This window comes from Solanum lycopersicum, chromosome 5 (assembly GCF_036512215.1).
Source record: "Solanum lycopersicum chromosome 5, SLM_r2.1".
Lineage (NCBI taxonomy): Eukaryota > Viridiplantae > Streptophyta > Magnoliopsida > Solanales > Solanaceae > Solanum > Solanum lycopersicum.
In genome coordinates this window covers 67,148,788-67,163,512 of record NC_090804.1, presented here as the reverse complement: position 1 = coordinate 67,163,512, position 14,725 = coordinate 67,148,788, and the positions used below count along the sequence as shown (strand labels likewise).

Sequence of the window (14,725 nt, the reverse complement as noted above, 5' to 3'; positions counted from 1 at the left end):
AAACAATAAAATACGGCCTATGAATTAAAAATTTGATACATGTATTATCAAAATAGTGTTGCGCTAAATTTAATAAATTATTTCATATAATAATAGTGAATTCAATGCTTGAAATTTGAAAGACACCAAAATGTAAAATTTAATCTTTTTATAAGTCGACAATAACAGATTGTGCATAACACAAAATGTTTTACTATTTGAATAACTTTAAAATATTCAATCATAAAAATAATTGAATGAATTTTCTTTAAAAAAAAGGATAAATATAAAAATATTAATAGTCAAGCAATAAAATAGATAGTCACATCATAAAAAAAAAAGATAGTACAAACACATAAATATTTCGTTTTTTTAATTATTACAACGACCGTCACAAATAAAAATAAAAGAAATTAATTCTAATGATAATAAAATAAAAAAATATATAAAATTAACGTCGCACAATCATTATTTTAGTGATCTTATAATCGAATTGGACCCGGTATTTAGTTTGGGCCAATTTCCCTCCATAATTGACATGAGTATTTATCACACTTATTAAACAGCTTGTAATTTCGTGGAAACTGTTAAAATGGAGGAATCACTTTCCCTTTCAAACAATACTGAAAAAGCATTTATTAATGGCGTTAGGTACCTTTTTACCTCCACCAATCCAATCCATTGCCTTCGATTTTCCACTAAGAATCAAATTCCTTCCTTATCTCCATTAACGGTCCCAAAATTCACTCAAATGAACTAAAAATGGGTAACACTTTCAGATCTACATTTCATAAAAAAACTAGTCGAAGCAGTAGTAGTGATTGCAATTCTTCTAGAGGATCGACGAGTCGAGAGATTTCTTCTTTTCCATCTTCGTTTAATGAGAATTTCAGTTCAATTCCGGCGAAGGATTTGTCTTTCGGTTCGGGTTCTGTGAATTCGAAGAAGGATTCGAGTAATTGCAGTGAAAAGGAACCGGGTTCTGTGAATTTGAAGAAGGATTCGAGTAATTGCAGTAAAAAGGAAACGGAGAAGACGATGAAGGATAAGAAGAACAAGTATTACTATATTCCGGATAATTTCAAATCAGTTGATCAGGTTTTTTTTATCTTTTTTTTTTTGCGTTTACGTATCGAGTCGTGAAAATAGTTACTAATATTTTGAGACGATGAGCTTTGTATTTGACTAGATATCAAATTTGAAAACATAAAATATTATTTTGGGTATCTTAAAATGTTTTTATCTCTTTCTAATATCTATTAGAGCATGTTATTTAGCGTAAAATAAATATTTTATAGTTTACGATAGAGGATTAAAATTTCAGTTCACACTTTAACTAAATTAAGGTGCTATTATTTGAATCTATTTTTTTTTTGTCCAAACATCTCCCACGTACAGTGGTGACATGAAGTGTGTTACGTAAGTAAAAAAATGTACAAAATTATTTTTTTTTAAAAAGAGTCCGGAGACATAATAGGACCGTAGTTTAGTTACGTAGTGTCTCTCGTATTTCGGTTTTAGTCTAGCTATAGTTGTGCATTGTCTCTTTACAATTTTTTTTTAAAAAAATATTTGTGATATTTAGGGTAGCTTATGTGCGACTCGACTAATTTTGTGGGTACTTGCTATTTTCCATTGGTAATAGGTACATAGAATTTTTGTCTTTAGATTTACCAAATAGTTCTCCGCCAGTAATCTGTCTGGTTCAGTTTATTTGTATTACTTTTCTTTTTCATCCGTTTAAAAATAATTTCTCTTTTCCTTTTCTTTTGGCAATTAATTAGTTTTAATTTTTCACATGATATGTTTAAGATCACAAAATTAATAGACATTTGGTATAACTTACGTGTCCTTAGTTTAAGACCATAAAATTAAAAAAGTTTCTTAAACTTCGTGCTAAATCAAAATCAAACAAACAAATCAAAACAAAGAGAGTATTTGTTTATGAGCCTAAAAATGTGGAATAAGAGAGGGAGCAATAAGTTGGCAACTTCTTTTTAAACTCATATTTGGTAGTTTTGTAAGACACTATCTCTATTAATATACAAGTTAAAAAGCTTGATGGAAAAAATGCTAATGTACCATGCACATTGATTATATCTTTACAAATCTATAGTGTATGGAGATTTTTATGCAGTGTATTGCTAGATGTAAACTACGATAGTCGAAACGATTAGTCAAGGGTAAAAATTGTGGTCAACGATGAAACTAAGCATTCGCTCTGGTTCTAATTATTTAGACAGGTAAAAAGAGCAAGAGTAGAGGTATTAGGAGATCTCACATAGAATTTATGTGTACTTCCTTTTACGGGATGAACATTTCGGGAGGCTGCAATCTAAAGATCGTTTTACAAAATGCTGAGTTGTAGAGTGTAAATTGAGCTCATGGCAACGTTTAGCTTCTGTACATTCAGTGTCAAATTCAGAAAATGTCAAAGGACTAAATCGAGAGGAAGGACACCAATGTTTCATCTAGTTATCTATTATACTGCACCTGTTTACTGTTAGGTACAAGTGTCCGTTTATTAATATATCGTTGTTTGCTGTAAATCTAATATTTCTGAATCATCACTTCACTTTCAGGTAACTTTAGCTCTGAGAGAATCAGGGTTGGAGTCATCAAATTTGATTATTGGGATTGATTTCACGAAAAGTAACGAATGGACAGGTTAGTGGAACACTTGAACTACTCTGTCAGCTGAGAATCAATCCCCGTGTGGTATAGAATATGGTAGTTGTGAATGTATTATGACCATTAAAATTTAGCTTTGCCTGATGGTTGTGGCGACAGCAAACAGCCTGTTCCAAGTCGAATACCCGAGAACAAATAGAATTAAAATTGATTTATTAAGTTTTCATCATAGTTTTGCTAGTTCACTTGTTCCACTGTACTGTTTTCAACTTTTTTTGTGTGTGATTAGATGTTCTTTGGAGTGTTTACTCTGAAGGTAAAATTATTTGTTTTCTTTCTGAAGGTAAAGTTTCGTTCAACAACAAGAGCTTGCATGCTATAGGCAACTCAGTCAATCCATATGAGAAAGCCATATCTATCATCGGAAAGACATTGTCTCCATTTGATGAAGACAATTTAATTCCTTGTTTTGGGTTTGGTGATGGTACGTTCCATTCCTAAAGTTTCTGTGTGTAGACTGTACTTACTCTTCTGTTTCAGCATTCACTATCATGTTTGTCTTTTTGATCTTCTGTTGGCTTTTAATTCTGCCGTCAAACTCCTTTTGTTTCATTTTTGGGTTCTAGCGACCACGCATGATCAAGACGTGTTTAGCTTTCATAGTGATCACTCTCCTTGCCATGGCTTTGAAGAAGTCCTAGCTTGCTACAAGAAAATAGTTCCAAATCTGCAATTATCTGGTATCCTTCTGTTCTAATTTGCAAAGTTATGCAAATCTCTTCCTTCATTTCACCTTTTCCTTTTAACATAGCAACCTATTGTCTAAACCACGTCAATGTGACGTCCTGATTATGTCCTTTTATGTTAAAGGGCCAACATCTTACGGGCCAGTAGTAGATGCTGCAGTAGATATAGTAGAGAGATCTGGTGGACAATACCATGTTTTGGTTATCATTGCTGATGGCCAGGTTCTTAAATGCTTCTATCTCTCCCCCCTCCATTAATCAAACAAAACTCACCTGCATGCATAAACACATGCACACATACGTGAAACCTTGTTGACGATAGTCATACACTTCCCGCTGCAAATTGTTGATGTTTTCTCTTGTCCTGTAGGTTACCAGGAGTGTCAATACTAGTGATTCGGAACTCAGCGAACAAGAAGAAAACACAATTAAGTCTATCGTTACTGCCAGGTATAATAACATAGATGTATTTCTTTGTTGATGTAATTCATTTTCAAACTACTCAATGCAGATAAGTCAGGTTCCCTTGGGCTATCGAAACCTTCAGGTGTATAAAATATAAGGTTACCGTGGAACAAGGTGTTGTGAACTAGTAACAATAAACCAATGACGTGCCGGAAAATACTTGTTATTGCATGTTGTCTGATAACTCACTTTCTTAAAGAATTATTTACAAAAAGTATAATTCTCAAACATCTAGCATTTGTTCCCAGCATGTATCCTCTCTCCATTGTACTTGTTGGAGTTGGCGACGGACCTTGGGAAGACATGCAAAAGTTTGATGACCGTATACCTGCTCGTGAGTTTGATAATTTTCAGGTATAATTCTAGTATCTTTAAGTTACATATAGAATCGTCAGTAGAAACAGACATTAGTTCTTACAATCCTTTTTTCGTTTGCAGTTTGTGAATTTTACTGCTATCATGAAAAAAAATACAAGTGATTCGGGAAAAGAAGCTGCTTTTGCTCTTGCTGCACTCATGGAGATCCCTATCCAATATAAAGCAGCTAGAGAACTTGGTCTGCTTGGGTATGGAACACATTACTAGCTTTACTATTGGCATCTCACATCAGTTATACATGTTATTCAACAAAATGCCTTATATTATGAAGTAGACTTTTTTCGTCTTCTTAGTTCAAGTCCTAAAAATGTGATCTTAAACCATAGAACACGGGAAACCATGGTAATTCAGTTAGTTGGTTACCTGAACTTTCACCTTATTCGTGGTGGTTCAGTAGCTCTCTCTCTCCTCACAGAACACTAAAAAGTAAAAAAAGAAAAAACACAGAGTACTTACTAAGTGACAGTAGTAAGTACTGTTTCCGTTACTTATGGCATCTGGGGAGGATACGATATATGCAAACCTTATCCCTACCTATTGAAGGTAGAGAGATTGTTTCCATTAGACCCTCGACTCAAGTAAAGCAAATATAAATGTCTTGGTGGATCTGTGAGAAATGAAGCTCTTGAATTTAATCCATACACTCAATAACTGTCTTTATTGTACTTGTTACTCATTTTGTGATTTTTCTTGTACAGAAAAAGGACAGGTAAGGCGAAGAAGGTAGTTCCAAAGCCGCCACCAGTCCCTTACAGTCGCCGTATGGCAACCCCAACTCGACATCAAAGCAGTTTTTCAGGATCGCCGCAAAATGAACAGAATCAAGTAAGACCTTTTATATTTCTTGGTTTTGAAATTATACGTGAAATTTCGATTCATGTTTCCACTTGATAATAAGAACGTTGAGATTTTTATACTGCCTTTGGTGCTTCTCATGTTGAACATGCCATTTCTCCTTTTTCTGAGGTAATTGAGTGATGGAGACCTTAGACACGAATTAGGGTAGTAGGTAGTTAAGTATTGTCTCGCTCATCTTGTAGTTTCTTGTTATTAGAGTTCTGTTACTATTTATTTATTTCTTCATTTCCGTTATTTTCTTTTTTCAAACTGCTTTGAAATGTTTCTCCTTGAGTCGAGTGTCTATCGAAAACCTATCTACCTTCAGAGTAGGAATAAGCTCCGTGTATAGACTTCCCTTCCCAAACCTCACTTATAAAATTACACTGGTACGTTATTGCTATTTGAGTGTTTGGACAATTGATCTCTTTTTCTTTTCTTTGTTCACAATGAAGGCTTGCCCAGTTTGTCTAACTGGTACTAAAGATATGGCTTTTGGTTGTGGACATATGGTGAGTTCCTTTCCTCTACTATTCAATTTATTGGATGATTTCCATTCCTCCCCTCCATCGATTTCTCGTATATGTCATTCAACTAACAGTTATTATCTCATAAAATCATGTTTCGTCTTGATTCCATTTTTCGTTAACAAACAAAATAACTTTCCGAAATAATTACTGTTAGTCAAGTGACTATATGAGGATTCAACTCGCTTTTTATCTGGTGTTAATGAATTTGTGGTCAATTGAACGCAGACCTGCAGAGAATGTGGTCCAAGAGTGTCGGATTGTCCAATTTGTCGTAGACGAATAACTAGTCGTATCCGGTTATACACTTAAAATAGATACTTAAATGACGGGTGTATGTAAATATATGTTGTATATTTCTCGAGTTTAACTTTGCTTTTATGTTGATAATGTAAAGAATTTCTACATTATCACGTTATTTTTACTTATCTGTAGTAAGTAGGTAACTTACCTTAATTTTAAAATTATAAACTCTACGTTTGTTAGAGTGTTATCTATAAACATATCAATTTTGTTTATTGTTAATATATATTAATTATTAAAACTTTATTATCATGTATGCTAAAATATGTTAATTTTTTTTTTTTCATAATTCAAGAAAATTATTTATGTTTTTCAAAAAAAAAAAAAGTCGCCGTCTGTGGGGATCGAACCCACGACCACGTGGTTAAAAGCCACGCGCTCTACCACTGAGCTAAGACGGCTTGATTGATAATTCTTAATTAACATTATAATTACATTTAAGCCATATTTGCAGTTACTTAATTGTACAAAATTAATTTGCCTTATTTTTTGATTAAAAATTATAATTTCTTGATTGTGTTCAATTAAGCATGGAGTTTATGAACGAAAGCAAGATTGACATTTGATAAACAAATAAAGTATACTTAAGACTTATGATCGATCTTAAATATAATTTATTAATGGTAAAATAAAAATTAAAAAGTTATTAATATTTCAATTTTAAAAAGTTGTCCCTTTTCTTTTTTAAAAAGGCTGTAAACACTACTTTGGGGAAGTGTTGGACCACAAATATTGCTTTATTAATTCTAATTGAGGAAAAACATTAGTCAACCTTCCAAAACCAGCAAAGCTCCTCTATAAACAAAGGAACAATCTTGTCATTTTCTAATCACATGCTATAAGTTTTTATTATTGAATAATGTCAACAACAAAAATAAATTCAGTGTGATTTCATTAGTGCAATCTGCCGTTAAACGAGGTATATGAAGACGTAATTTTTATCTTTACGGATATAGAGACTGAATCTGATAGACCTTCGATAAAGAAATTATTAAAAATTATCAATAACAAGAACAAACTCAAATGTTATTTCATAAGTGGAGTCTGGGATTGAAGCGAGGTGTACGCAGACTTAACCTCTACCTCTGTAGAAGAGAGACCTCAAACTCAAAATTTTATTGAAAAATTATCAATAACAAGAACAAACTTAGTGTGATTCCATAAGTGGAGTTTGGACTGAGTGACGAGTACGCAGACTTAACCTCTACCTTTGAGGACAGAAAGATTGAATTTGACAGACATTTTATCCATTGAAAAATGTTAACCTGAACAAACTCAGTATAATTTCATATGTGGAGTTCGAGGTGAATGAGATGTACATAGACTTTTGTGGGATGGAAAGACTGAATCTGATAGACCCTCGACTCTGTTGAAATTGAAGATGAAGATGTGCATGAACTCCATTAATGGAGCAGAATATGCATACGAGAGATGAACAGTGCAGGCATTTAGAGAGCAATCTGTTGAGTTTGTGAGAAAATACAAATTGTGTGTTCTTCACCCATGTGACTAGTATTTATACATGTAATGGACTCCTAACTAACTTCATATAACTAACTAACAAAATCTAACTAACTAACTAACTCCTTTACAATGGTATAATTAGTTGAATTAAGTATAACTAATCTTAACACCCCCCCTCAAGTTGGAATGGATATGCTGCCAGACAACTTGCGTAAAATGGTTGAATGCTTTGGTCCAGTGAGGCTTTTGGTTAAGATATCAGATAGTTGTTCATCAGTAGGAATGTGATGCAAAGTCACAAGTCCTTCATGTAGTTTGTCTCGAACAAAATGACAGTCCACCTCTATGTGCTTCGTTCTCTCATGAAACACAGGATTGTTTGCAATATGAATGGCTGCTTGACTGTCACAGAAAACAGATATAGGTCGAGAAGGTTTTTCACCTAATTCACAAAACAAACGTTCCAGCCAAACCAACTCTCCAACCACTTTTCTTATTGCCCTGTACTCTGCTTCTGCAGAAGAAAGTGAAACAGTAGTCTGTTTCTTAGATTTCCAACTTATAGGACAATTCCCCATGAGTACTATGTATCCACTTACTGATCTCCTGGAATCAGGGCATGCAGCCCAATCTGAATCGCAATATGCAGTGATGGTGTAGTTAGGATCTTTGGATAGATAGATTCCCAGAGTATAGCTATTCTTCAGATACCTCAATACATGGAAAGCAGCCTTTAAGTGAGGCTCTCTAGGTGTTTGTAAGAACTGACTGAGGTGTTGTACACTGAATGCAATGTCCAATCTGGTATTTGTGAGAAAATTCAACTTTCCCACTAACTTCCTGTAGTATGTTGGATCAGTTAACAGAGTTCCTTCATGAGACTTCAACTTGATCACACTATCGAGAGGAGAAGTAGATGGACTATAATGTGAGCAATCAAACTCTTTGAGTAGGTCTGTGGTGAACTTCTTCTGTGTGATGAGTACTCCATCCTGTCTGTAGAGGATCTCCAACCCCAGAAAATAGTGAAGTTTTCCTAGATCCTTAATTTTGAACTGGTCATGTAAAAATGACTTTAAAGATGTAATCTCATCTAGATCAGTTCCTGTCAATATTATATCATCAACATACACTGCTACAAACACCTTAGTTGATTTGTCTTTCTTGTAGAACAATGAGTAATCACTGGTAGAATGTGAATATCCCCTTGAATACAATATCTTTGCTAGTTTTTCATACCATTGCCTACTAGCTTGTTTCAACCCATACAAAGACTTGTTAAGTTTACAGACAAGTCCTGTTCTATTCACCTGCAGCCCCTGTGGAAGTTCCATATAGACTTCCTCATTCAAATCTCCATGCAGAAATGCATTATTCACATCCAGCTGATATAGATCCCAACCTTTCTTAACAGCTAGACTGATTAATAGTCGCACAGTGGTCATCTTTACTACTGGAGAGAATGTCTCATTATAATCAATACCAGCTTGTTGAGTGTATCCCTTGACTACAAGCCTAGCTTTGAATCTTTCCACAGTTCCATCAGCCTTGTGTTTGATCTTGTATACCCATTTGCATCCAATTGGTTTCTTCCCTGCAGGTAAATGAACTAAACTCCAGGTATTGTTAGCATGCAAAGCTTCAAATTCAAGTGTCATTGCTGATTGCCAAGCAGGAATCATGGCAGCCTCTCCATATGTGCTTGGTTCACTATCATGAAATATGTTTTTTAACTAATTGCTGACTTTCAGTATTAAAACTGGTAAGAGAGAATTGTTGATCATTGGTGTTGTTGATTCCATTTGAAGAATGGTAAATTGATGATTGAGGTTGTAAGTTGGGAAGATTATATGTGTATTCATTTAGGTATTTTGGTACAGAATGTGTCCTACTAGTTCTCCTAGGTGTATTGGTTGATCTTTGTGAATTGGAAGTGGTAGTAATAGGTTGTTGTGAACTGGAGACTGAGGTATTAGAATTGGTGATATGTGGAGATATTTCTGGATTAGTTGATGGAGTAGTAGTATTATCAAATGAAGTCTCAGTGTGTGGTAAGTTGGCTTTAACAGAGTTATCAGTGACAGTAATTAGGGCGTTTTCATTCAAATCATGAACATTATGCAAAGGATTGTTTGTACACTTCCACAGTTCAGAGTTAGCATCAAGACACTTCAATACAGAATTAAAACTTGAATCAGGAAAAGAAAGAGCAAAAGGAAAGATACTTTCATGAAACAAGACATCTCTAGAAATATGTACTTTCTTGGTGCTCACATTTAAGACCTTGTAACCCTTTGTGTTGAATGGATATCCAATGAAAATGTGAGGAACTGATCTAGGTTCGAACTTATCTTTGTGAGTTTTAAGAGTAGTAGGATAACAAAGACAGCCAAAAGATCTTAGGTGTGAATATGTAAGTGCTTTTTGGTATAGTACCTCAAAAGGAGTTTTGTTTTCAATAGCTTTGGATGGTAATCTGTTCACCAGATAAGTTGCAACCAAAATGCACTCTCCCCAATAATTCATGGGAAGTTTGGACTGATACAATAAGCTTCTAGCAATCTCAAGTAGGTATTTATGTTTTCTTTCTACAACACCATTTTGCTGTGGTGTGTATGGACAGGTTCTTTGATGTATGATACCTTTGTTTTGCAGAAAGTCAGTTGTTTCTTTATTGACAAATTCCATACCATTATCAGTCCTTATTGTTTTTATGGTGATATTGAACTGATTTTCTACCAAGGATGTGAAGGCTTTTATGGCTTGGAGGGTGTTACTTTTACAACTGATAAGTTGAGTCCATGTTGTCCTGCTATAATCATCAACTATTGTGATGAAATATTTGTAATTGTCATATGTTGGTGTATGGTAAGGTCCCCATAAGTCTATGTGGAGAAGTTCAAATATTTTTGTAGAAAAAGGTGTTGATTCTGATGGGAAAGGCATTCTTGCTTGTCTTGCCATGGGGCAGACAGTACATGTAAAAGGTTGTTTGGATGAGAATTTAACAGGTATAGTGTGGATACCCTTCATCTTAACAAAAGGAACATGTCCTAATCTAGTGTGCCACAAGTAGTCTACAGTATTTTCATGAGATGTACATAATGAAGGAGATTTAGTGGAGCCAGGGCAATTAATAGGAGTAACATATGAATTCACGTTACAACAGGCTGTTTTATTTCTTGGAATGACAGATGAGGAAACATGATGTAAACCTTGTTCATTTTGAGCATGTGAAGAAGAACAATGAGATAATGGTGAAAAAGAGTAGACAGAATTGGGACACCTTGAGCAGAAGAAGTAAAGGCCACTCCTTGATCTACCAATCACCAGAGGGCTCTTCAGTGAAGGGCCCTGCAAAGAACATGATTTATCATTGAAGATAATTGCACTTCTAAGGTCAGAGGTCAAACAATGTACTGAGATCAAGTTAAATTTGAAAGTAGGAATAAACAACACATTGTATAAAGTCACTATTGAGTTTAAACATGCATTCCCAATCTCTGTCACTTTAACCCTATAGCCATTTGGTAGTGTTATTAGGAAAGGGTAAGGCAATGGTCTGATGTTGGTAAGTAAATTTTTATTGAAAGTCATGTGGTTTGAGGCTCCAGAATCAATGATCCAAGATTCAGCAGTTAGTTTTAAACAATTACATGAAAGATTACCAATATCAGTGATGGAAGAATGACATGCCAAGATACCTGCAAAGTTTGCAGCTCCACCCATGATGTTATCCAAAGTGTCTTTGCTGCTGTGAGATGATCCTTGCACCTGGACATTTTCAAGCAATCTCACCAGATGATCATATTGGTCTTTGGTTAAATTTTGAGTTCCATGAGCATGTTCCAGTGGTGTTTCACTATTGTTGTGAGCAATTGCTGCTGATCCAGAATTCCTTCCCTTAGTGAATTTGAAGTTTTTGGGAAAACCATGCAACCTGTAGCATTTCTCTTCTATGTGTCCTGTCTTCTTACAGTAATTGCAAAATAGATTTGCTTTGTTAATATCAGGAAAGGGATAAGTCCTATTGTCCTGCTGATGCTGAGAATGGTCTCTGTGTGTGCTTCTATTTGTGCTTTTATCTTGAGAGTAATTTGTTCTAAAACTTCCTCTTCCAGAAACAGCACTTAGTGAAGTAGAAGCTCCAGAGCTAGCATCCAAGTTCATGCGAGTGGATGGCCTGACTTCTCGTTGCTTCTCTTCTTGGACTAGAATGGAGAAGGCTTGTGCCATAGTTGGCAATGGGTTCATCATAAGAATACTCCCTCTGACGATCGTATAGACCTCGTTAAGCCCCATTAGAAACTGGATAAGCTTTCGATCTTGCTCTGCCTTGTGCATTTTGGTCTTACCACCACAATTGCACAAACAAGTACATTGAGTATTAGGATCCAGAGTATTAAGCTCTTCCCAGAGTCTTCGAAGCATGGAATAGTACCCTGTGATGTCCAGATTTCCTTGGGTGAGATCATTAATTTCCTGTTGAAGTTGGTAAAGTTTCGCACCATTCGTCTAATCATACCTATCCTGTAGTTCCTCCCACAATTCCCTTGCATTATTAACATATTGCAGACTATCAGCTAAATCCTTTGATAGAGAATTGAGGATCCATGATGTAACCATATCATCACAACGTTCCCATTGGGCAAATGTAGGTGAAGTTTCAGTTGGTTTCTGCACCTTGCCATTAACAAAGCCTACTTTGTTTTTCACAGATAGTGCACGAAGAACTCCACGTCGCCATGATCTGTAACCAGTTCCGTCAAAAATCACTGGAATTATAGCAGATCCAACACTTTCTGATGGATGCATATACAATGGCTGACTAGCATCGATGACTTGCTGATTTGGAATTGGAGGAACAGCTGCATTTTGATCCATGGGATTGTAAGGCTGATGGAAATTGAGCTGAACTTTCGTGATGCAAGTGCAGAAATCGAGAGAGAAAAAACGAGAAGATGAAGAACAGATTGCTCTGTGAAAGAAAGTGAAAAATCGATGAATGCTGCAGAAGATGAAGAAGAGATCAATGCCTATAGCTTTGATACCATGTTGAAATTGAAGATGAAGATGTGCATGAACTCCATTAATGGAGCAGAATATGCATACGAGAGATGAACAGTGCAGGCATTTAGAGAGCAATCTGTTGAGTTTGTGAGAAAATACAAATTGTGTGTTCTTCACCCATGTGACTAGTATTTATACATGTAATGGACTCCTAACTAACTTCATATAACTAACTAACAAAATCTAACTAACTAACTAACTCCTTTACAATGGTATAATTAGTTGAATTAAGTATAACTAATCTTAACAGACTCAAAATTTTATTGAAGAAAATGTCATACTTTACAATGATTGATATCAGCAAACAAATACACTTTCATTGTACTCCTCTTCATCCATAGTATCACTCAATGTCCTTCCTTTAGTTTCTGGCAAACACAACACAAACAATCCACAAATTGCTATACAAATCCCAAAAACTCCATAAGAAAACCATCTATTTTTTCTCCCAAAAGCCACCAACATTGGACTAATTGCACCACCAAGTACCAATGCCTGTCTCACCATTGACACTGCTGAATTTCTAACACAAGTTGGAAACAATTCAACAGTGTAAATTAACAAAACATTAAAACCAGTACATGCACTAAAAAATGAAAGAAGTTCAAACCCCATTTGTAACACTTTAAAATCATCATTTTGTACTACTACACAACCTATACTACATATTCCACTTAACATAGCAAATGCTAATAGTGATTTTTTCCTAGTTAATTTTCCAATTAGGAAAAATGTTACTATGGATGCTGGTAATTCTGATAGTGCATTAAGTGTAACACTTAGGTATAGATTAAAAGGTAAATTTCCAACACCTAATGGCATCCCATAATATACCATTCCTATGCCAAAACCAACCAACATAACCGATATAAGTCGTCTAAAAGCCCAATTTCTTTCGATCAACATCTTGATAGCTGAGTAGAGATTGATTGTTGATGACTCGTTCGATTTCTGTATTAGAAAATAAGATAAGTTACTTGCTATAACATGTAAAAATTTCATTCAATGACGATATATTAAACTTGCTCAAATATATAGTCTAAGCAACAAAAAAATATAGAGAGGGGTTTGAACACATTCATTTTCTTCAATTTGTTTATACACAAAGTTTTAAGAAAAGAGCGAGGGATCAAAACTACACCTAAAGTATCTTAGTTTTCAAGTTCTATATTTGAAAACTATCACCAATTATTTATCGAAACATGTTAGTGAGTAAACCAACAAAACACACTTCAACTATCAGTTGTTCCTTTTTCCTATACCTAAATAATGGTAATATTCCAGTAAGAAAAGGGAACAACCGATAGTTCATATTGTGTGTTTCGATAAACATTTGATGATAGTAATTAAGATAGAATAATGGACATAAAGAGTACGTGACGTTCATTTTTAAAAAGACTTTTAAAAGCAAAGTAAAACAAACAAACAAACTGAAAAGTGTAACAGATCTCGAAGGGAGTAATAACTTACATTATCATGTTCTTGATCTTCAAATTCAAAAAAGGATCCAAAGAAGCTCAATGTCAAGCTACTCCTTGTTGTAATACTTTTCAAAGTTGACACAAATTCCTCTTTGTTCCCTCTTACATAAAGCCATCTTGGTGATTCACAAACCAAAAAATGTACCAAAATTGAGTACAAAATTGTTGGAATACATGTCCACAAATACATCACTCTCCATGAAGACTCTTTATTCAAAAAAGCAATAATTGGCAATGATAGAAAACCAATAGTAAAACAAACAAAACCAATTATACCAACTTGTCCACGCCATTGATTCCCTACTAACTCTGTTGATAAAACAAGTGCACAAGTCCCAATAGTAGCCCTTCCAAATCCACTCAAAAACCTCAAAAATGAGTAAATCCAAATGTTCGTTGAGATCGATGTAATGGTTCCGGCTAGTGACATGACAAGACATGAAAAAACCAACGTGTTTTTTCGTCCGAGTTTTGTGTCAGCCAATGTGGATAACACCAAACCTCCAATAAGACAACCTATGAAAAACGAAGACGCTGGTAATCCATTGAGAAGTGAACTCACCCCTTGTTGTTGTTGTTGTAACGACCATTCATTAACGGCATGTGTATCGGTGAAGACACTGATAAACGTTTGTTGTGCATCGAAAACCCACGATAGAGATACGAGGACGGATTGTAACAATTGTGCCCATCCAAATTCACCAATGCACCTCTCTATCGTCTCATCGAGCGTTTTCAATGTATTTTTTCGATTTAATAACGATTGATCACTCATATTATTTTTTAAAAAAATTTGTGTATACAAATTAAAAGTGTATGTGGATTTTGAGCACCTTGAGAACTT

The 14,725-nt window shown here is 34.8% G+C and overlaps 4 protein-coding genes and 1 non-coding gene across 5 annotated transcripts; 1 reads left to right on the top strand and 4 right to left on the bottom strand.

The window, feature by feature from the left end:
• Positions 1-300: 300 nt before the first annotated feature.
• On the top strand, positions 301-6,112 carry LOC101253786 (E3 ubiquitin-protein ligase RGLG4). The gene is made up of 11 exons (XM_004239793.5): positions 301-1,077; positions 2,562-2,646; positions 2,954-3,094; positions 3,237-3,350; positions 3,481-3,578; positions 3,727-3,806; positions 4,070-4,175; positions 4,260-4,387; positions 4,898-5,024; positions 5,492-5,548; positions 5,792-6,112. The coding sequence occupies exons 1-11, from the start codon at positions 742-744 to the stop codon at positions 5,873-5,875; spliced, it is 1,356 nt and encodes a 451-aa protein (XP_004239841.1). The 5' UTR covers positions 301-741; the 3' UTR covers positions 5,876-6,112.
• An 83-nt stretch (positions 6,113-6,195) lies between these two features.
• Positions 6,196-6,267, bottom strand: TRNAK-UUU (transfer RNA lysine (anticodon UUU)). Its single transcript has one exon. It is a non-coding gene; the product is annotated as a tRNA-Lys (tRNA).
• A 4,285-nt stretch (positions 6,268-10,552) lies between these two features.
• On the bottom strand, positions 10,553-12,497 carry LOC104647564 (uncharacterized). The gene is made up of 2 exons (XM_010323102.4): positions 11,035-12,497; positions 10,553-10,684 (listed from the first exon to the last, which is right to left on the bottom strand). Exons 1-2 carry the CDS (start codon positions 11,759-11,761, stop codon positions 10,650-10,652), a joined length of 762 nt encoding a protein of 253 aa, XP_010321404.1. The 5' UTR covers positions 11,762-12,497; the 3' UTR covers positions 10,553-10,649.
• On the bottom strand, positions 11,846-12,214 carry LOC138348985 (uncharacterized). The gene has a single exon (XM_069298613.1). The coding sequence runs from the start codon at positions 12,212-12,214 to the stop codon at positions 11,846-11,848; it is 369 nt and encodes a 122-aa protein (XP_069154714.1).
• Positions 12,498-12,638: 141 nt separating the features above from the next.
• Positions 12,639-14,725, bottom strand: LOC101254595 (organic cation/carnitine transporter 3). Its single transcript, XM_004239796.5, has 2 exons — positions 13,871-14,725; positions 12,639-13,351 (listed from the first exon to the last, which is right to left on the bottom strand). The coding sequence occupies exons 1-2, from the start codon at positions 14,654-14,656 to the stop codon at positions 12,698-12,700; spliced, it is 1,440 nt and encodes a 479-aa protein (XP_004239844.1). The 5' UTR covers positions 14,657-14,725; the 3' UTR covers positions 12,639-12,697.